Source organism: Eupeodes corollae, chromosome 1 (assembly GCF_945859685.1).
Source record: "Eupeodes corollae chromosome 1, idEupCoro1.1, whole genome shotgun sequence".
In the NCBI taxonomy this organism is placed as follows: domain Eukaryota; kingdom Metazoa; phylum Arthropoda; class Insecta; order Diptera; family Syrphidae; genus Eupeodes; species Eupeodes corollae.
Window position 1 is genome coordinate 43,880,188 of NC_079147.1, and position 22,638 is coordinate 43,902,825.

General features: G+C 38.3%; 1 protein-coding gene across 2 annotated transcripts in view; it reads left to right on the forward strand.

Moving 5' to 3' along the window:
• Nucleotides 1–22,638, forward strand: part of LOC129942521 (phosphofurin acidic cluster sorting protein 2) — a 235,854-nt gene that overhangs the window by 155,041 nt on the left and 58,175 nt on the right. For both annotated transcript variants that reach the window (XM_056051501.1, XM_056051502.1), the window contains exons 3-4: nt 14,298–14,840; nt 14,927–15,174. In XM_056051501.1, the coding sequence (XP_055907476.1) occupies nt 14,298–14,840; nt 14,927–15,174 (791 nt within the window). The remainder of the gene's footprint in view (nt 1–14,297; nt 14,841–14,926; nt 15,175–22,638) is intronic.

Sequence of the window (22,638 nt, forward strand, 5' to 3'; positions counted from 1 at the left end):
ACTATTCGTCATTTGAAAATACGCCTAGCAGCGTGGCGTAATACGATTACATAGCTTTTATATGTAAGCTGCTTAAAGGTATCAATCACCTTTAACGCTTTAAATCTAGAATCTAAGCTGGTGGTGATGTACTTCCACCTGCTGTTGGTTTTCTTTATAGCACCGTATATAAAATAAGCTTACACAAAGATATTGGTATGCCAGCATTAGCCAAACGTAGTATCATTTTTGGCGGTTGATCTTCTTTACAATTTCGTGGAATATATCTATGACGCGGCACTAAGCTGAAGTGAATGTTAAACTGCCGTGCCATTTACATTATCATACACTGTTCTGGACGGTTATTAAGATTTTAGAGACAGAGTCCAAAGATTTTATGGCTGACATATTGATATCACATTTCTTTAAGCCAGGAAAAGACTTCTTTTATTCGTTCTACCTAAAACACTCTAGAGTGATTCAGAGTACTCGGGTCCAACAATCTCCTCATTACTTTTTGATTTATCATCTGTATAGAAGTGAATTGAATCGTCTTCCAGTTAGTTTGGAAGTTTTAATCGCAATGTCGTTGGAGAGTGTTTTTAGTTTTTCGTTTTATTGACTTCAAACGATTCAAGAACAAAACATTGTTAGACTACACAAGTCTTTAAATGGTTTGGCCGAAGGCCGTTTACCAGACTAACATTTTTTTTTTATTTATATATACGATAAAAAGCTAATTATACAATTCCATATAATAATCATTATAATTTTCAAAATTTAAAATCTTACAAATTTTCCTCAATTATTCTGGATCAATAGTGAAGAACTTTTAAGGAGTATTCATACAGAAGGTCCCAACCTAGTTCTCCATTCAAGATGTTGATCGTTTCTTCTAAACCGAGTATATCTATCCCAAAATAGCGTTTTCGGAACTCCTTGAACTATTGGACAAACTCCCAGAAAAGAAAATACACCTTCGCGTTCTTTCCGATTGCATAAATCGCTCAATATTGGCAATTCTGAACGGTGAGGAATTTAGTTCAAATTGATGAGCTCACCTCTTACTTTAAATAACAGGCTGATTTTTTGTGCACTGTTTTTGGCCAAGAAGTTGGTGTTGTGGTTCAAGAAATGGTTAACTTTATTGTAGTAATATCTGTAAATAGATGCTTTAGCTTCACTCATAAACTTATAGTACATCATGTTGCCAACTTTTTTCAGCAAGTCATCAAAATTCAACTTAAGCACCTCGATACTTTCGTCTGCCTATATTGAAAAAGTAGTTAAGCATTCAATTGCCAGTTTCTTCCACACACACGAAACTTCAGAATTGATAGCTTTTGTGAGTACTATATGCGAAATTCTTTCGTCGCCCATCGCCAAACCTCCTGAACGTAATTGAAATGTAATTTAAGTGTGTCTATAAAACATCCTGTTTCAAGATGTAACATATAGTTGGGCGCCGTACTTGGCAACTTGAAAGTACTTTTAATAAAGAAACGGAGGAACTTTTCGAAGTGCGACATTTTCTTTGTACATGGCTCTAATGACAGATATAAGTTTATTTGAGATTCCATATTTATAAAGCTTGTAAAAAAGTACTTCTCGGGGATTGAATCGAAGGCTGCTCGAAAATCCACAAAAAAGCGTAAAGCTTTTTTCCTTTACTTTTATAAATTGTCAATTGTCGAGTAGTTTTTTCTAAAGCCGAGCCGGCTTTTAATTCGTTTAATATTTCCTCAGATTCGAGCCACTCGTTAAGTCTATTATACAATACAGAGTCAAGGATCTTTACTGCTGTATTTAAAAAAGAGATGCCTCTATAATTTGATGGATCTTCAAAATTACCTTTTTTATGTAGCGGAAAAATAATTGCCTTTCGAGAACTTTTGGGGACGTCAGCGGTGTCGAAAATTCTGTTGTACTCCAAAGTTAGAAGCCGTAAGAAATCTAGTGTAATATTTTAAAAATATTCATACGGTATTCTATCTTCCCCTGGTGCTTTATCTTTTTTGGCTTTTTCAATAACTATTTTCACCTCATTTTGGGAAATAAGCGCATCCAGAAACTCATCAATTATTAAAGGTGGTGCATATCGATGGTTCTATGTGTAAAGTATTAAGCAAACTTGTAAAATAAATTTTCAATTTACAATACTTTAGCCGTTGGAATCTTTTTTCCACTCACAAGCCAAATTGCTTTCCAGAACTCCATTGTGTTTTTCCCGCTGTTTACCATTATGTTGTTTTTTTCATCAAAATGTCGCTTTTTTGCTTTACAAAGATTTTTGAATTTTTTGTTAGCTGTCGCATAGAGTATTCTAAAATTGATGTTATTAGTCGTCCTATCTATCATAAGAACGTCTGCCAAGAACTATCAATTTTTGGGTACATTTACATTATGAGTTTTGTTCTAATTATTTCTTTTAAATTTAATATTAATACTATTTAAGAGTGTTAGCATAAGTTTCAATTTGTTAATATAGATTAAGTTCCTTTTTTTTTGTTAAGTCAAATCATCTGAGTTCAAAAGTCTTTATCAATTATCATTTTTCGGTAACTTAGTCTTGCAAAATTTATAGATAGCTTCCCAGTCGGGACAATTTAAAGCATTTTTCACTTCTTCGGATGACAAGCTTGGTTTCCCAAAGCAGCTCCTTCTGATGTCTTTAAATGCGTTCTATGAAATGAACGGAATCCTCACGCTGTACCATGTTGCATATTGAACAAAAGAGTGGTAGATGACTTCTATGGGATATGAAATTTAACGGAAGCACCTCTCCTCTTGCTCTAAAATTATATGAAATTTGTAGGGTGCTATGACAGTCCTTGAAATAGTTATGGGAGCCCAAATTAAGTTCCAAGGTCCTGTAAATTTCTCTGTGAGTGGAGGCATCTGTGTCTTCTCTCTATTTTATTCGCATTTTTTCATCTATGTGCTCAATAATATGTAAAGGGTTTAATTCCATTTGGTTCTCAAGTCCCAGTTCAGTTGAAGAGCATAGTTGTAGCTTTCTGCTAGGTCTAGAATATCCTTATACCATGAGGTGTTATTGGTGACTGCAAAGTTAATAAGTTTTCGTTCTAGTCTATCTGCATCCATATTAATTGCTTGAATAAATAAAGCGGACATTCCTGTTTCAATCATCAACATATAATTCGGTGAAAATCCGGGTAGTTGAAATGTTCTACGAAGGTAATATCTTAACAGTTTTTCAACAAAGTATAAGTGGCCCCATGCCTGGGCAGCGGGCACAATAAAACAAAATGGATTTTGCTACTGCTTTAAAAACTTGGTATTTTGCACTGTGCCCGATAATACTTTGGAAACAATTTCTCCATGTTGAATTAATTGCACACTTAGCTTAAAGAATATAACTTAGTAGCGTTCTTAGATATAATTGATGATAATTTCTAGCATGAGAAAATTTACTATCACTAGATCGGTGAATCGAGGCATTCCCCAAAGTAGGGTCCTTTCGCCTCTTTTATGGAACATGGTACTAAACGACCTACTTACATCATTGGAAGCAGAGGGTTTCAAGGTGATTGCCTATGCTGACGACGTTGCAATATCCTTATCTGGGAAGCACCCCCAAGTTCTCTCGGAACTCCTACAAAATGCCTTAAATAGGTTAACAAAATGGGTTAAGCAACGTGTATTGGACGTCAATCCACATAAAACAGAATTAATACTCTTTAAGAGAAGATATAAAATTCCTCAGAGTAACCATTCCAAGATTAAAGGAATACCATTAAGCTTTTCCGACTAAGCTAAATATTTAGGCCTTATTTTAGACAAAAAACTAAATTGGAAGGCAAACATTGCTTACTTACTTACTTAAGGTGGCGCTACAGTCCGGGGCGGACCTGGGCCTCAACCAACAAGCGTCTCCAGCCAGCTCGGTCCCTAGCTAGCTGTCCCAGTTTCGCACGCCAAGTTGGTTGAGGTCCTCTCCCACCTGGGTGCGCCACCTGAGTCGCGGTCTTCCTCTACTGCGCCGTCCCTCGGGATTGGATTCGAAGACCTTCCGGGCTGGAGCGTTGATGTCCATCCGCTCAACATGACCTAGCCATCTAAGCCGTTGGACTTTGATTCTGCTAACTAGGTCAGTGTCGCTGTACAGCCCGTACAGCTCGTCGTTATATCTTCTCCTCCATTCTCCGTCTATGCGTACGGGACCAAAAATCGCCCGAAGAATTTTTCTCTCGAAGCATCCTAAGACGCTCTCATCTTTATTTGACAGGGTCCAGGCCTCTGCGCCATAAATGAGAACCGGGATGATGAGTGTCTTATAGATGGTGATTTTACATGCTCGAGAGAGGACTTTACTTCTCAATTGCCTTCTAAGTCCAAAGAAGCAGCGATTTGCAAGAGTTATTCTTCGTTTGATTTCAGCGCTGGTGTCGTTGTCTGTGTTAATAGCGGTGCCTAGGTACACAAAGTCCTTAACTACCTCAAAGTTATAGCTGTCCATGGTGACGTTTTGTCCAAGACGTCGTCGTTCAGTGTCCTTTTTTGATGACAGCATATACTTGGTCTTGCCCTCATTGACCACTAAACCCATCTTCTTCGCTTCCGTCGCAATGCTCAAAAACGCTCCACTGACATCACGCTTTGATCTTCCAATTATGTCAATATCATCTGCGTATCCGAGTAATTGGATGGATCTTTGGAAGATTGTGCCTCTAGTGTTGACGGTTGAGTTTTGCACAATTCTTTCCAGAACGATGTTGAAGAAGTCGCATGACACTGCATCGCCTTGTCTAAAACCTTTTTTGACATCAAATGCATCGGTAAAATCTTTTCCGACCTTGATAGAGCAGCGTGCATTCTCCATCGTCATTCTGCACAAACGGATAAGTTTGACAGGGATGCCAAAACTAGACATTGCTCGGTAGAGCTCTTCCTATAGATGCTGTCATACGCGGCTTTAAAATCGATAAAGAGATGGTGGGTATCGATTTGAAGCTCCTGGGTTTTTTCCAAGATCTGCCGTAGTGTGAATATTTGGTCGATAGTGGACTTTCCTGGTCTGAAGCCACACTGATAAGGACCAATCAGGTTGTTGACGAATGGCTTCAGACGTTCACATAATACGGCAGAGAGGATCTTATACGCAATGTTAAGGAGACTAATGCCTCTGTAGTTGGCGCAGTTTAGAGGGTCTCCTTTCTTATGTATCGGGCACACTATGCTGAGATTCCACTCATCGGGCATGCTTTCTTCCGACCAAATTTTGCAGATGAGTTGGTGCATGCTCCCTACCAAGTCATCGCCTGCTGCTTTGAATAGTTCGGCGGTGATGCCGTCAGCTCCAGCAGCTTTGTTTGACTTAAGTTTAGATATAGCTATCTTCACTTCGTCAAGGTCGGGTAGGCGGAATTGTTGATCTGCGTCGCCGAGGTTGAGTGGTTCTATCTCCCTTACAGCGGAATTCGGTTCGTCATCGCCGTTATATAATTTGGAGAAGTGATCTTTCCATTTTCTCAGCATCGACTGTGGTTCTACTACGATGTTCCCTTGATCGTCTTTACAGGCTTCGGTTCGTGGCTGGTACCCTTGGGAGGTTTTTTTTACCTTTTGGTAAAATTTACGAACCTCATTCCTGTTGTGACATCCCTCTATCTCCTCGATCGCGCGCTTCTCATGCTCTCTTTTTTTCCGTCTAAGAAACCGGTGTTCCTCTCTCCTCTTCTGCTCGTAGAGCTCGCGAGCAGCTCTAGTCCTTTTGTGCAGCGCCGTTTTGTATGCCTCTTGTTTCGCTGCGTGAGCTTGCCAGCATTCGTCGTCAAACCAGGGGTTTCGCTGTAGTGGCCGTGTGAAACCTAGCACTTCAGAGGCGGCAGCTGCAAAGCAATGTTGCCACTGGTTTTCAATGCTTAATGCAGGAAGCATAGGACTCCTTAAGAGGTTATTAGAGACTCGATCGGAAAAGGACATGGCAGTCTCTTGCGATTGTAGCCGTCTAACGTCGAATCTTCTCACAGTACTTCCTTGTTTTGGCTTGGATCGGGATATCCGTAGCCGTACCTTGGCTACAACGAGGTAGTGGTCCGAGTCAATTTTGGCCTCTCGGAATGTTCGGATATCCTGGATACTGGAGAAGTGTCGTGCGTCGATCGCAATGTGGTCAATCTGGTTGACGGTTGATTGATCAGGAGATTTCCATGTCCCCTTGTGGATATTAAGATGCGTGAACTGCGTACTAGCTACCAGAACGTCTCGCCCCGCAGCGAAATCGACCAGCCTGAATCCGTTATCGGAGGTAGTGTCGTGCAGGCTGTATCTCCCGATTATGCCACCAAAGATGTCTTCTCTTCCTAGCTTGGCATTAAAATCTCCTAAGACAATTTTAATGTCATAGCCAGGGCACTGCTCATATGTCTTGTCCAAGAGCTCGAAGAACATATCTTTGGTGTCTTCATCTTTCTCCTCTGTTGGGGCATGCGCGCATATTAGGCTTATGTTGGCGAATTTAGCCTTGATGCGGATTGTCGTGATGCGCTCGCTCACACTGTTGAAACTCAAGACTTTTTGCCTGAGCCTAGTTCTAACAACAAATCCACACCCAAATAGACGCTGTCTTTGTTCTCGGTAGCAGTCGCCGTAGTAGATATCGCAGTCTTTTAGTTTGCGTTTACCCGGTCCATCCCATCGCACTTCTTGGATGGCAGGAATATCTGCCTTGCAGCAGTTAAGGGCTTCCGCTAATTGTTCGGCTGCACGTGGTCTGTTAAGGGACCCAACATTCCACGTACATATCCGAAGTTCGTTGTCCTTATTTCGTTTGCGTGGGTTGTCAACAGTGAATCCGTCCGTATCCGAGGCTTGTTGTTGCTTCGAAACTGTGATGTTTTTACGTGGCCAGGAAGTCACCCCGACGGCACAACCCCCAACCTGGAGGGCCAGATCCTTAGTATAACTCCAAGGAAGGGGAGTCGGATGAACCGCTCCTTATAGGCCTGGGCTCCGAATATGTCGAAGAAGCCCTATAAGGTGTTCACTAAGTAGTTCGACCTTACTGGAACTGTAGACGCCACCGTTGATTCTATCTCGAGAATTCGTCCGCTGCCGCCTGGATAAGGAGAGGTGCCTTAGTGGAAACACCTCTCCCCCCCTCTCTCGTTTGCTGCCCCCAACAACTTTCCACTGGGGTTGGAACCCAATCTCCAGTTGAGGTACTAGGCACCCGATGTTCACCGCGGGGAGGTGAGAGTAGGAGTTGATAGACAGAGGTGGGTTTTGAGAAAAAACCTGTGGACGCTTGTGTCCTCTTGAATGCACATGTCTACCATTTGAACATCGAGACGAGTGACAGTAGTGCCAACTTTAAAATTCAAATATTGCTACAAAATTGTTATCAAAATTGCCTAGCGTTTGTTAACCTCGATATTTTGTATTAAATACAAAATTATCTAATTCTTCAAATTTTCGAGTGTCCAAATACAAAAACAACAAAAAATTAAAGTACGAATAATCCACATGAAGTAAAATATCTGAATAGCTGATTAAGAGTGACACTATGTGCATTAGTGTCAAATCCGTAGTATCGATTTTAACTTGGATCTAAATCTTCATTTCAATTCGAGTATCTAAAACATTTTGATTTGTGTCAAATATTCACCTGGAAATTTTTGAAAAAGTCATAGTTTTTAAAGTTATTAGTTTACTTATTTGTTAATAATTAACAGTTAATAAGTTGGGTCAATTTTAAGGATTTTCATTTCATGTCAACTGAAAAGTAAACTTTTAGCTTGCTCATAAATAAATAACATTTAAATAGCTTTTAACACACCAGACAGTCATAAATCCTGACAGTGTTTGCTTAAACTATTAAATTAAGTACGTATACCTTCTTCCCACATTTCTCACCGCCGTCAATTTTATTGTTTTTATTTTTCTTTTAATTTCTCTGCAATGAGACTTTCCCCCATAAAGCATGTTAAAATGTCATCTAATATTACTCCTCGACATGACAATCTGTAGTTATGTCAAAAAAAGAGAATATCAAAACAAAAAAAGTGATATCAAACCATAAGTACACAACACACGAGTATTGTTTATAGAAGTACATACTTTTATTCTGTGTGGTTACTGGTTAACGGTTAACCTGTTTGGCGGATGACAGGTGACATTTTGGTGGTCGCGGTATTTCATTAGGATAGAAGGTGGTGGACCCGTTCCATTTATTGTTGTCTTGTGGTTTTTTAACGACTTACATATGACATGACAACAAATCTATAAATATTACCGTCATATTCGCGTGATAATGGTTTTTGTTGTTTTCTTTTCATATTTTATGATTTATATGAAATCAGAAATTGATATAATGGAATATTCAGAAACACCTAAGACACACGTGGTGTCATTAAAATATGATGGGTTTGTCCGAAAAGTCATTATTTGATTAATATTAGGTGTGTTTTATTGAAATTGGTCTATATTATAAATTCAAGCTAGATTGTCGGTATATAGCTGACAAATCCAAATTAAAAAATTTTCTCATGCTCATTTATGTGTTTGATTTCACAACATCAAGGATGTCTGGGGTTTATGAAAAATTAATGATAATAAAAGAAGAAATGAAGGACGCTTAAATTTCAGTATTGACAAAAGAAAATTTAATCAACAACTGAATGTCAAAGCATTCTAACTTGTGGATTTTGTCAGAAATATTAAATCAAGGTCAAAAGTCTGGATGTCAAAAGTATACTATGCACTAAGATAGTGCTGCCTCCCTTGTTGATGTGATGAAAGTTGACAACTAGGCCGGTGGTGGTCAACTGTCAAAATCTATTATCTTTTTGTCATTTTTCGCAAATAAATGTCACTTTTAATATTTACACGATAATACTAACATATATTTAACATTGTGTGATGTGACATAAAAAAATTAAACATTTTGATGTAAGGCCATTTTCATGCGATAGTGAATGTAGTGAAAGACGTTAGGATTCGTGTTTATCTGACATTAGTTAAGAACATGGTAGAATTTTGTTGTTGCTGGTTTTCACCAAGACATCACTTTTATTTAGAGCTTGCATCAGGTTTTATGAGCTTACATTTTATAATGATTTACTATGTGTGGGGTTTAATTAAAGATAAGTCCTAAATTCACGCTAGAAAAAAAACAATACAAATGTTTCACTTTTGAATACTTGTAGAATTGCATACGCTTTATATTTTTTCTAGAAGTATAAGGAATCTTTTATTATAAACGAAATTTAGATATGAAATTATTCGAAAAGTATCGAATAACAGTGATCCATTTTAATGCTGAAGAACGTATGAAACTTTTTTGGATAGTTAGAATTTCTGATGCCATAGCCAAGATATGTTTGAATTATCTAGTAATTTGAAGCATTCGTTGACATTTTTTAAAATCTTTTCTAAAAAATTCAACTACATACAACTTTTTGGTAGAGGTTGTGTGTAGAAATACTTTTTCACAGGTTTGACTTGCAATAAGAACTTCAAGTTGTAGGAAAAATGTCTGATTTAAATTTGTGTAGCTTTTCGTGTATCTTAACTTACTTTACTTTAGTTGGCGCTACAGCGCATTGTGCTCCTGGGACTCAAGTTCTAACTATCGCCAGCTTACGCGATCTCTAGCTTGCTGCCTCCAGTTTCGAATACCAAGTTGACGTGCGTCGGGATGAGGCCCGCCTCTGCTTCTGTTCCCTCAGGCTTGGCGTTGAATACCTTACGAGCTGGAGCTTCGATGTTCATTCGCTTGCCATGCCCTAGGCATCTTTAGCGTTGTACACGCAGTTTTTTGACCAGTGGCAAGTCGCTGTACAGCTCGTATAACTCCTGATTGAATCTTCTTCGCCAGATGTTACTTTGCCTGTCGACACAAACCGGACCATAGATCGTACGCAGAACCTTCCTCTCGAAGATACCAAGAGATCCTTCATCCGCCTGGGAGAGGGTCCATGCTTCTGCACCATACAGCGAGGCTGGGATGATTAAAGCTTTGACCAAGTCTACGGTGTGAATCGGCTCTATTTGATGACAGTAAATACTTCGTTTTGTCCTCGTTGATGTCAAGACGCATTTTCTTTGTCTCAGACTCGACATTAGAGAAAGCACCCGTCACTGCTCGTTTGGTTCTTCCCATAATGTCGATGTCATCTGCATATCGAAGATATTGTGTGAATTTTTGAAAGATGGTGCCACTTGTATTGGCGCACCACTCTTTCAAGAAGAAGAAGCAGCTACAAGGCAGGGCATCGCCTTGTCGAAGTCCTCAGGTGGTTTCAAAGGTTTCGGTCGAGTCTCTTCCAATTTTGATTCAGCAACGAGCATTTTCCAGCGTCATCCTGATAAGTCGTATCAGTTTGGTAGGGATACCAAACCTCAACATCGCACGGTATAGTTCGTTCCTGTCTACACTGTCATAAGCTGCTTTAAAATCTATGAGAAGATCATGTGTTTCGATGTTATGTTCTTGGGTCTTTTCCAAGATTTGACGTAGAGTGAAAATTTGGTCAATGTTAAATTTTCCATGCCTGAAGCCACACTGGTAAGGGCCAATTAGTTCGTCAGTAAATGGCTTCAGGCGTTCACATAACACGCTGAACAAGATCTTGTACGCGATCTTTAAAAGTCTAATGCCTCTGTAGTTGACGCAGAGAAGGCGGTCACCTTTTTTATGGGTCGGGCAGATGGTACTTAAGTTCCACTCGTCCGACCAAATTTTAGTAACTAGCGGGTGCATGCTCCTTACCAGATCTGCTCCAGCGTACTTAAAAGCTCAGCCTGTAGACCGTCATCACCGGCCGCTTTGTTCCACTTCAGCCCGGTGATGGCTAGGTTGATCTCACAAGATCGTCAACCAAATGGATTTGACTTGACCGCTAGCGGAATCACCTAAGCAGCTGGTTGAAATGATTTCTCCAGATTTTAAGCATTGACTGCGTCACGACTACGGTATTCCCCTACTTATCTTTGCAGTCTCCAACGCGGCTAACGAATACCGTTGTTTTCTTTTTGACTCTTGTATAAAAAAAGCTCCGCACCTGTTTCCTGTTAAAAATCTTATGGATCTCCTCGACTTCACGCTGCTCATGGACTTTTTTCTTTCTTCTGAGCAAGCGGTTCTCATCCCTTCTCTTGTCGACGTAGAGCTGGCGGGAAGATCGAGTCCTCCTTTGCTGCCACTATCTGTATGCCTCCGTTTTGGCTTTGTTTGCCTGAGCACATTCAGAGTCAAACCAGGGGTTCCTTGGTGGTGTCTGTGGGAAACCTAGCACATCTTCTGCAGCATTCTTGATGGATTGTTTGCAAAGCAGCCAGTAGATCTCTGGGCACATCTCGTCCGTTGTAGGGTTTTTCGCAAGTTCTAGGCAAAGGCAGTGATGGTATCCTCCTTCTGTAGACTTCCAACGTTGAATCTTCTCCTCGAGGTTGTTGTTCGCCTTAGAGCTTCCATGGATATTCGTACGCGCAATTTAGCACCAACTAGGTAGTAGTCGGAATCTATGTTGGTTGATCTGTACTTACAAACGCACAAGTTTGCCAGAGGAGTGTCTTCCGTCAATAGCAACATGATCGATTTGGTTGCATGTTCGATCATCGGGGGACCGCCAAGTACCTTTGTGGATATCTGGGCAAGGGGAATCTGGTGCTACTCAACACCATGTTTTTCTCTGCTAGGAAGTCCATAAGCCTGAATCTGCTTCCAGATGTGATGTCGTGTAGGCTATGTCTTCCGATAGACCTACCAAGGAAGCCTTCTTTACCACTTTTGGCGTTAAAATCTCCCAGGAGAATTTTAACATCGTTTTTGGGACATTGCACATATGTTTTGGCGAGGAGCTCGTAGAATTCTTCTTTGGTATTGTCATCCTTTTCTTCCATCGATGCATGCGCGCTGATAAGGCTCAGGTGGTGGAATTTGGCCTTAATGCGAATTGTCGTCACTCTTTCGCTTACTTTCCGAAAGCTTAAAACTCTTTGCCTTAGTTTCCCTCTGACAGCAAAACCACATTCATATAAGCGCTTCCTCCCATCGAGTAGACACTTTCCATAGTAGAAATGACAGCCTTCAATCTTCCTTCTGCCTGGCCCATTCCATCGCATCTCCTGGAGAACTGTCACATCAGCTCTGATATCAGCGAGCGCATCGGCAAGCTGCTCTGCTTTGCGTGGGCGGTTGAGTGTACGCACATTTCATGTACATACACGTAAATAGTTTTTCGTTTGCGGGTGGGTTGTCAACATTATCAGTCCGTTCATCTATTACTTGTGTTTTCATCACACTCTAATATTTCCTTTCATGGAGGGCTTATTCGATCCGAAAAGCATCGGAATATGGATCATAATTTCAGTATTCGGCACTTTCCGGATAGTGCCAAGTGTCCGGATATCCACTTTAATACTTTATTTGTATGTAACATATAAAAAGCTGATATGAATACGGCACTATCCGGGAAACCTTAAATTACTACTGTCTTATTTAACTATCCGGATAATTGGATTAGTGCGATAATTTTACAGTGGACTTAAATCTTTATTTCGGTATTAAGCACTATTGAAATCGGTTCGGAGCTGAATTGTGATTTTTAACTATACGAATATTCGATTCAGTACCCATGATGCCAGAGGTCTTATGTTCAATACTGCCTTTTGAGAGGAATTGATAAAACTGCAACAATAGTTATTAAAAACTGTAGGCCCATTCACAAAAAAAATAGCTTATATTAAAATGGACTTAGTGCTCTGTAGATTTTGCGAATGGCTTCGTTTTTAAAATGTCCACAATTCGAAAGCGGATATTATCAGATAAACGCTAAACAGCATATATGCATAATTAAATAACTCCTATGTCTCAACAGGGGTCTAGATATTTTTTGAACATCGGCTTATCCGAAGTATCCGGATAATTGAAATGACTAAAGTTGCCTTTTTTTTAGAAACCGACTATAGTAAACTTTTTTGGTGGAGGTAATGCCACTAGCTCTTTGTATTTTTGGCAACAAAAATGATAAATTGTAGAAAAGCTTCTAGGATCATCAAAAGTTAAGACTTTGATGCCAATATATTTGGCACTATACGGATAGTTTTGGGATTAGAAATATCTTTTTTCTTTGTAACTATCTGTATAATTATAATTAGTACTGTTAATAAATTGTTAATATCTTAACATTTTGTAATCTGAAGCATGGTTTTTATTTATCCAGATATTCGATTCCATAATTTATGTGAATGATACAAAAATTTGGATAAAAAATAAATAGAAATAACCTAATAATATCGAGTTCGAGAATTATATTATATTAGAATTATATTATTCAGTTATCCGGATATTCGACGATGCGCGTATTAACTTATCCAACTCTATCCGAATATCCAACGTTATTCGGATAGTTGATGTCTTAATTGTCTTACATTTTAGAATAATTTGAGGGCAAGTAAATATCCAAATATATTAAAAATCACAAGCAAAACACCGAATTAAAATCAACAAATTCCTAAATCACACCTAAAATTCCCTTGTTTCTGTTTTTAGTTTCAAGTTTAAATAAGTTAAAGCTTCATTACTTTTATTAGATCACTCGAAAGAGCAAACAATAAATTGGTAAACAAAATTTGCATTACCAATTCGGAAACATCCGGATAAGAATCTTCTAGTTTAAAATTAATTATTATTTCCATTTTAAAGAGCTCATTTAATGTCATGCTTATGGCATTTTCCTCAATTTAAATTGAAAATAAAATCAATCAACCACACAAATCACAATATCATGACAATCTCATGGCAATCTTTTGCCAGTGGTGGTGTTGGTGCTTCTGCGTCTGCCTTAAACGTGTGCTATTAAGCTCCTTTCATTATTTATTTTCTCGTATTTAATTTATAATTCTTTTCTTTCTCTCTCTCTTATCATCGCCATCAATGCTCCTGCGTTACTATATAAGTTGTCAATAGCATCGTATCCTTATACTCATCTCCAGCCCCATTACCATCCCTATCCCTATCCCATCCCCATTGAAATCTCATCCCTTTATATAAAACAGCTACAGCAGTCATTGTTTGACTTAATGCCATTGTTAGCACGACCTACATTGCTCGTGTAATCCCTTAGCTCTAGCATCATGTCCTTAAAGCACACATCTCCTTATATATGTATGTGTATTTTTTTATAAGTATGTTGGAACATTTATGTTGTGGTTTTGTATATTTTAATGTTCAACTATTGTTCCCTTTAACAATATAGAACAAACTCGACATCATATAGAAAAAGAGTAGCATGAGTAATGATTTTATTTTCTATATATTTTATATTTATTTTTGTTGTCCTTATTTGCAGACTCTGTTCGCTGACAATAACGAGATTATCAATATTGACTCCTTTGCCAGGGGACATGACATCCTTGTCGTTGGCTGTCAAAATGCAAAGCTCCAAGCGTACTTTACGCTCTCATGAAATTCCAATAACGCAAAACCTCAGTGGATCTCAATTGGGTAATAATGTGAGTGGCGGAGGAGGTGGTTCAGGAGGAGCCGGAGGTGGTGCATCAGCGCAACAGCACCAACACCAACATCAACATCAGCAACAACAACAAGGAAATAATCAAATGAACTCCATGGGAGGTGGCGGTGGAGGTGGGTCAAGTGGTGGTGCGATTGGAAGTGGCAGTGGCCCTGGAGGTGGAAGTGGTCAGATCAATTCATCACATCATGGTTTAAGCAACAACGGTGGACTGGGCTGTGGAGGAGGCAACTCGAATTCGAGCTCTGGATGTAACCTTGGCAACATGAACAATATCATGGGCATTCCTCTGGCCGAGGCCGAACTTGATTTGCACTTTAGTCTGCAGTATCCACATTTTATTAAACGAGATGGAAATAGGTAAGACCTTTGCTCATTTCTTCGTCATTATTTTTAAGACATTTGTTAACTTTTTGCTTATCTTTTTTGTCTTGTTGATGTTTTAGGTTGGTGATATTGCTGCAAAGGCGCAAGAAATATAAATCACGTACAATACTTGGCTATAAGACTCTAGCAGAGGGTATCATTCGCATGGATGCTGTTCTACAGAAATCCATGGATATGACAGTTGAGTTGATTGCATCGGGCAAGAACGGCAGACCGGGTACGACTGTAGCCAGTTTGAGGGCCGAACGCGTTTCATCCATTCCAGTTGATCATGACAATAAAAATAACAATAGTGTGATGTTAGCAGGTAAGATTTTTAACAATTTAAAAAAAATACGTTATTTTCGATTGAATTGTTTGGTATTTTTCTGTAGACTTCGGAAGTTTTAGGTTAATTATGTAATTTAGTTTTCATTGGACCCAATCTTGTTCAATAAATCCTTGAACTTTCCTTGTAGACATAACCAAAATTCATCACAGTTTAGTTTGGTTTTACTTGAAGAAGTTGCATTATTTTAGGAGTTCAACACTTAGAAAACGAAAGTCAAAACTTCTACGTAATTCTATAATTTTAATTTTTCTAATATTATGACATGATTTTTTTGTGTGGAGTTAGTAACAAGGCTGGAAAGTGTTTAGAGCTACTTTTTACCGTGGTAAAAAATATCACTCACAGCTCATTCGAGCAAATCCGCCGGCAATACTTATAATGTAGCTGATGCTACATGGATTCTCTCCTATTTTAAACGAGAACTCTGTGTCAATATCTGTGAATGTCTTCAATTGTCTGGAAGAAGATTCAAGTTCCTGATTCCCTCCACATATAACTGGATGTTTTATCACCAAAGGGGATATATACGACTTGTTCAAATGCGATTCTCCAGAATGAGTAGCAATAATAATTTAATTAAGTCTAACAAACCCAAACCTATCCCCAAAATTATTCCCAAAAACACAGTTGGAACCAACTGGAATCTTAAAACACAAATCTTTCCAAACTTTTCTCTCTCTAACCAACTTTCGTCCTCTACCTACCTCAAATCAAATGGGGTGGCGCAACAGTCCGTTGTGAACCAGGACCTAGTGACTTACAACTCTCAACCATTCCTGTGTGGGAGTACTGTTGTCAGGAATGGAAGGGACCTACAATTTTAGGCCGAATCCGAACGGCTATTTTGAGTAAGCACTTTTTCATGACAAGAATTACTCTTGAAGGATTTGTCAATTCCTCGCAAGAGGCAGTACCCGCGAAAATTATTTTTTTTTTAAATTAAGGTGGCACATGCAGGGATTGAACCCAAGACCCCTTGCATGACAGACCAACGCGAACTAACCATCATGCCACGGCTATTACCTCTACCTACCTACTACCTCTATAAAGCCTCCATCCAAACGAATTTCTTTTAACCCTTCTCATCCGAATCTTGGTTTTCGCCCTCCGATGATTGATCCTCCTGCCAAAACACCCGCGTATCCGAATTTCATCCATTCTCACACCCTCACACCTCAAGTTAACTAAACATTTATCTGAGGCCAATACTAATGATCGGTATGTTAAGTCTCATCTTAGAGACCACAAAATTTACAATAATGTTCGTCTTTACCTAGCTTTCCAGCAAGACAAAAATTCTGTTTGCTTTGAAGGTTAAACAAATACAAAGATAAAGGTTTAAATCTCCCAAGAGGGCCTCCCTTCCAAACGTGAAATATTCTTGAAATTTCATGATGGTCAAAAAGTGAGAGAAGACCTAACCTCTTTTGCGTCCTTTACCTCTTCAAAAAGATTATCTCATATCCAAAAATCCCGTGCAGATATGAAGAAATACTATCGCTCCTTACCTGCAGACCAGTAAAGCTAAATGTCTTAGCCTTTACTATCAAAATGCAAGAGGGTTAAGGTCTAAAACGTCTGCCGTCTTTAATAGCTCTCAAAATCTTCCTTATGACATCTTTGCCCTTACCAGAATAAAGCTCACATCCGATTTCCTTAGTACTGTACTCTTCCCTAACGACTATTCCATCTATTGAATGGAAGTCGTGGAATGCGAGAGTAATACACATGGACATGGTGTGCTTTTAGTTTAGCTTTTAATTTCGAAAGTTCATTACTCCATATTCCTACTTCAATCGAATTTGAAGGTGTATCAGCTAAGGTTACACTCCCTTAGTTTTGTCTTTTTTTCCTTTGTTGTTGTATTCGACCAGCCCAACAAATTAATGTTGTTGTATTCGACCAGCCCAACAAATTAAAGCATACCAAGCTGCTGTTAATGCCATCGATTATCTGCTTGAACAAGTGCAACCTAATGATTTGATCATCGTTCTTGGCGACTTTAATCTTCCCCATCTCAATTGGTCCACCATGATCAGATCTCCTTCTTTCCAACTAACATCTCCTCTGAATCTGAATCGCTGTCTATTGATCGTGTGTCTGATTGTGGTCACTAAATGGAGTAGCAAACTAAAAGGAGAGACACCTCGATCTCATATTCTTATCTGATTGCGAAACCTGTGTTGTCTCCGCTAGACCTCACCTTCTCTCAACCTTGGATCGCTATCATCCTCCTATTAACCTCTCATTACCCATTGAATTTGAAAACAACATTTTTAAAATGGAGAATTACTGTTATGATTTTCGTAGGGCTGATTTCTTGAAACTCAGCAATCTTCTTAGCTTAGCCGACTTTGAATTAAGTTCCCTCCACTTAACAGTAGAGTCCCTTACATATTGATTATATTTAATCAGTACCGTTCTCCCCCTTGGTACAACAGAGTGCTCCGTAGCCTAAGATATACCCGGAACAAACATTGGAAGATCTTTTTACAGTCCAAATATGATACCGAGCAAAACAACTATCTTCTCGCCTATAATTCTATCTTTGAATTTAGGGAATTCCTTTACAACCAATACTTTTACTAAATGGAATATAACCTTCTTTCTGATGCAACTACATTTTTCAAGTTTATAAATGTCAAACGAAAATCTGATGGGTTCAATAAGTTTCTCCAACATAATCCCCCAGATCCAACAACTACATCAAATTAATTTGCTTAATCCTTTAGCAAATAGTATACTGTACATCTTCATGATCCTGATCCCCACTACCTAGGTATTTAGATGGTTTCACTCAAACCTCTTTTTCATCTTTTACAATAACTGAAGAAATGGTTCTCGCTAAAATTGTAAGCCTCAAAGAAAACTTTAGCCCTGGTCCTGATGGCGTCCCATCAGTTGTTTTTAAAAAATGCATGCATTCTCTGTAAAAGCCTCTAACTGCACTCTTTGAACTCTCTCTTTCTCAAGGTGTGTTTCCTCATATATGGAAAGATTCATTTATATTTTCCATTCATAAACAAGGCAATAAATTGAAATTAACAATTATAGACCTATTGCGAAACTTTCATGCATCCCAAAAGTTTTTGAAAGCCTATTTTATGTTTCCGTTTATTTCCACTGCAAGCCCTTATTCTCCCCGCTTAACATGGTTTTCTTAAAGATAGATCCATTTCGACTAACTTAATTGAATTTATATTAAAAGTTTTGTCAGCCTTTGAGAATAGTAATGAAGTTGATGTTGTATATACTGATTACAGCAAAGCCTTTGATAAAATATCCCATAAGATAATTTATCTCAAACTACAAGTCTTAAGCTTTCCATCTATGTTTATAAACTGGATAGGCTCCTACCTTGCCAATAGAACTTATAGAGTCCTCTTCCGTAACTCAGTTTTCAGACCCATGCATTTTACTTCTGGCGTCCCACAAGGTAGTCACCTTGGTCCCCTTCTCTTTGTCTTATCTGTTAACGATGTCTTTCTTAAATTAAAAAACTCAGATATCCTAATGTTCTGATTCCTTACTTTTACAAAATGATCTTAATATCTTTGTTGTTTGGTGCACGTATAATTTCCTAGATTTAAATGTAAACAAATGACCTTTTCGCGTAAACAAATCCCATATCATAGAGTGTACTACTTCCTTAATGACGCCGTCAACGTAGTCGATTCTATTAGAGATCTTGGTATTATGTGTGACAACCACCTGAATTTCCCCTCCCATTTTGACCAAATAAATAATAAAGCTAAAAGATCTCTCGGTTTTATTAAGAGATGGTCAAAAGAATTATGAAAACTTAGATATGAAATGTGCAAAGACGTTTTGTTCGATTTGCCTTACGTGGCCTCGCTGGGATGATACATCCAACTTGCCTCCTTATGCCGATCGATTAAAACTGATAGGTTTTCAACCCTTATATATTAGACCCAAAAACGCTGATATTATATTATTTGCTCACCAATTGTTAATGGGCAATATAGATTCCCGGCACTCCTGAGTGATATTCATCTTAACACCAACCCTCGAAATCTGCGATCTGTCTCCCTTTTCTATATCCCTCACCACCGCACTAATTACGGACTTCGTCACTGCAACGCTGCTATGCTAGCCTTTGATTTTAACATTTCTAAATCCCATCTGAAAGATACCCTTTACTTTTTCCCTTTTTGAGTCCGAATTTCTCATCTCTTTAATTTTAAGTCTAATAAAATCAAAATTGTTAGTTCTTGTACATCAAAGAGCTTTTATGTGAGCCGTGGGCCTTAGGGCCCACATGAATTAATGTTGAAAACTGATAACAAGAACTTAAAAAAAAAATGTTAAGTTAGTGTTAAGTTTAGTTAAGTTTTGTTAAGTTATAGCTTGTATTAAGCTAAATAAATAAATAATATATTCTTTTTTTTTAGAACATTAATTATTAGCATATCATCACGGGAACTGTCTGCTTTAAGACCTATCATCGTTAGCTATCATTAGGCTTATTATGAAAAAACGCACGAATTATTAAAAATAGGAGATGAGCGTTTAAAAACTGATGTCAAAGGCTCTGTGAAAAAAGCGGCATGTTTTTTTGAACCTAGAAAAAGTCGTGCTTCTTTTGATTTTCTAAAGCTTGCCAACCAACTTATATATACTTGCCCCAAAGCAAAGCAAAGCTGCGGGTAACAGGTAGTTTCTATGCATATATACATACGTCTATGTTATTTGGTTCTGACTCAATAATCGTTTCCAGGAGTGAACCCAGGACACTTAAAAAAAGAGTAATAATTTTGATATAGAGGTTGTGACGAGGATAACTGACAAGTTTAAATAAGTTTTAACGTGTTTTTTAATTTGTAAGCGATCCATAACGTAAATGACAAGCATTCAGCTAATATTATGACATTTCAAATGACAGCTTAATTTGACAGGTATCAAATGACAGTGCTACTAACTTGGAATCACAAAATGAATGACCTTTTCTAAATTGATTACAAGATGACTAAATCATTTCTTAAAAGAAGGTTATTTTTATTGCAGAGTTTTTCTCAGAACCAGAACCAACAAATAACTGTCATTTTCTTTGTAGAGCTGTCAAAATCTATGTCAATACTTAACCAAGGGTGATACATTTCTAAAATTATCGTTTGTTCTATTTCTAAAAATTGTAAGTTGTAAGACTTTTTTAAGAACCTTAGGTTTTACAATAAGAGTATTTTGAAGCAAATAGATAGTTATTTTATTGAAAGGATAACGGTATCAGTCAAATGCCAGCCACTGCTTCGGTTGCAGAACCATATCGTGAATCGATCGAGGTTGGTTGTCATAAACCTCAAAAAAGTCTAAAAAAGTTAAATAATAAGTTCTCAGTAGAAAATTGTGATCAATACTTCAAATCTGTTCACGGTTTTCACTTGTCAAACTTAAAGAGATGACAGCTTCAAAAGTGACAGTTGCGAAAATATCAAATTATTCAAAGTAAAGCATCTTATTCGAAAAAATTCTTTAGTATGAATGATTTTGCTGAGAAACTTTATGCCCAACGATATTTAAGGTTGATGTTTACTATCAGAAATTAAACCATCTCCGATTTTTGTTCTTTATTTTCATTTTAATAATCTCATTCCAGGTGACTTAAGTGAATCAATATTCCAACAATGTTCAAATTCTTTTACGTAACTCTCCCGTGTAGAGCCCTATTTATACTATAATCGTTAACTGTCAGCTGTCAAATTGTTCCTTTTGTGAGTGCTGTCAACACTTTTCATACAAAATCAGCATATCCAAATCTTGCGTTACGATATACCCTTTAGAAAATCCTTCAATGAAGAAAGCTAAAAATACAATTTTATAAAAAGAATAGAAATAAAATGCATTGCCTCTTGCAAACTGTCTTCACTACACCCATTTTGTGGGCTTGGCATGTATCTAAAACTTTTGTTCTCTCTTCATACCCCCTCATTTTTCCAAACTCAAACAATAGGTAGTTATAAACAAAAATGAAAACGAAAGTATTTTCTCTCAACAAAAACAACAACAAAAGAAAAATAGAAAACCAAATAAGCTACAAGCTACAAGTTTGAAAAATAATAATAAAAAACGCACACATTTATTGAAAAAGCAAATTCATCAAAACTCAACCACTAGCATATGGTGCTATTAAAAAAGCCATAAGTACTATGCTACAAGCTTAACCTTGCAGCTATATCCAGTTCATGCCTATAAAAAGTTCTTATATTATGACTGGGAACATAAGAATCCATTAATAGATCGTTTCACTTAAATCAAAATCAAAGACAAGCACATAAGTAGCACATGAATACTTAATATGGAAACCAAAAAGCAACAAAATACAAAATAAATAAAAACAAAATATCTTACCACATAGACACGGATGAATGCAATTTTAATTATTATGGAACACCCTAACGATTATATATTTATAAAATGGATATTATGTACATATGTAGACAACATGAAAGACAACAAACCGGAAAAGTGATTATTTCTGGTGGCAGTGAGACTGATGTTTATAGAAAGTGAAAAGTGTCAAATTTGTGCCGCTTGTTTAGGCTAAATGTACCTACTCTCTGTAGTATAGTAAAACCCGGTTAATTTCCTCAGCATGAATGCCTCTTAAATGCTACTGAAGAAACAACGCTTTGGTATGTATAGGCACTTAACTTACTTACTTACTTACTTAAGGTGGCGCTACAGTCCGGGGCGGACCTGGGCCTCAACCAACAAGCGTCTCCAGCCAGCTCGGTCCCTAGCTAGCTGTCTCCAGTTTCGCACGCCAAGTTGGTTGAGGTCCTCTCCCACCTAGGTGCGCCACCTGAGTCGCGCTCTTCCTCTACTGCGCCGTCCCTCGGGATTGGATTCGAAGACCTTCCGGGCTGGAGCGTTGATGTCCATCCGCTCTACATGACCTAGCCATCTAAGCCGTTGGACTTTGATTCTGCTAACTAGGTCAGTGTCGCTGTACAGCCCGTACAGCTCGTCGTTATATCTTCTCCTCCATTCTCCATCTATGCGTACGGGACCAAAAATCACCCGAAGAATTTTTCTCTCGAAGCATCCTAAGACGCTCTCATCTTTCTTTGACAGGGTCCAGGCCTCAGCGCCATAAATGAGAACCGGGATGATGAGTGTCTTATAGATGGTGATTTTACATGCTCGAGAGAGGACTTTACTTCTCAATTGCCTTCTAAGTCCAAAGAAGCAGCGATTTGCAAGAGTTATTCTTCGTTTGATTTCAGCGCTGGTGTCGTTGTCTGCAATAATAGCGGTGCCTAGGTAGACAAAGTCCTTAACTACCTCAAAGTTATAGCTGTCCATGGTGACGTTTTGTCCAAGACGTCGTTGTTCAGTGTCCTTTTTTGATGACAGCATATACTTGGTCTTGCCCTCATTGACCACTAAACCCATTTTCTTCGCTTCCGTCGCATTGCTCAA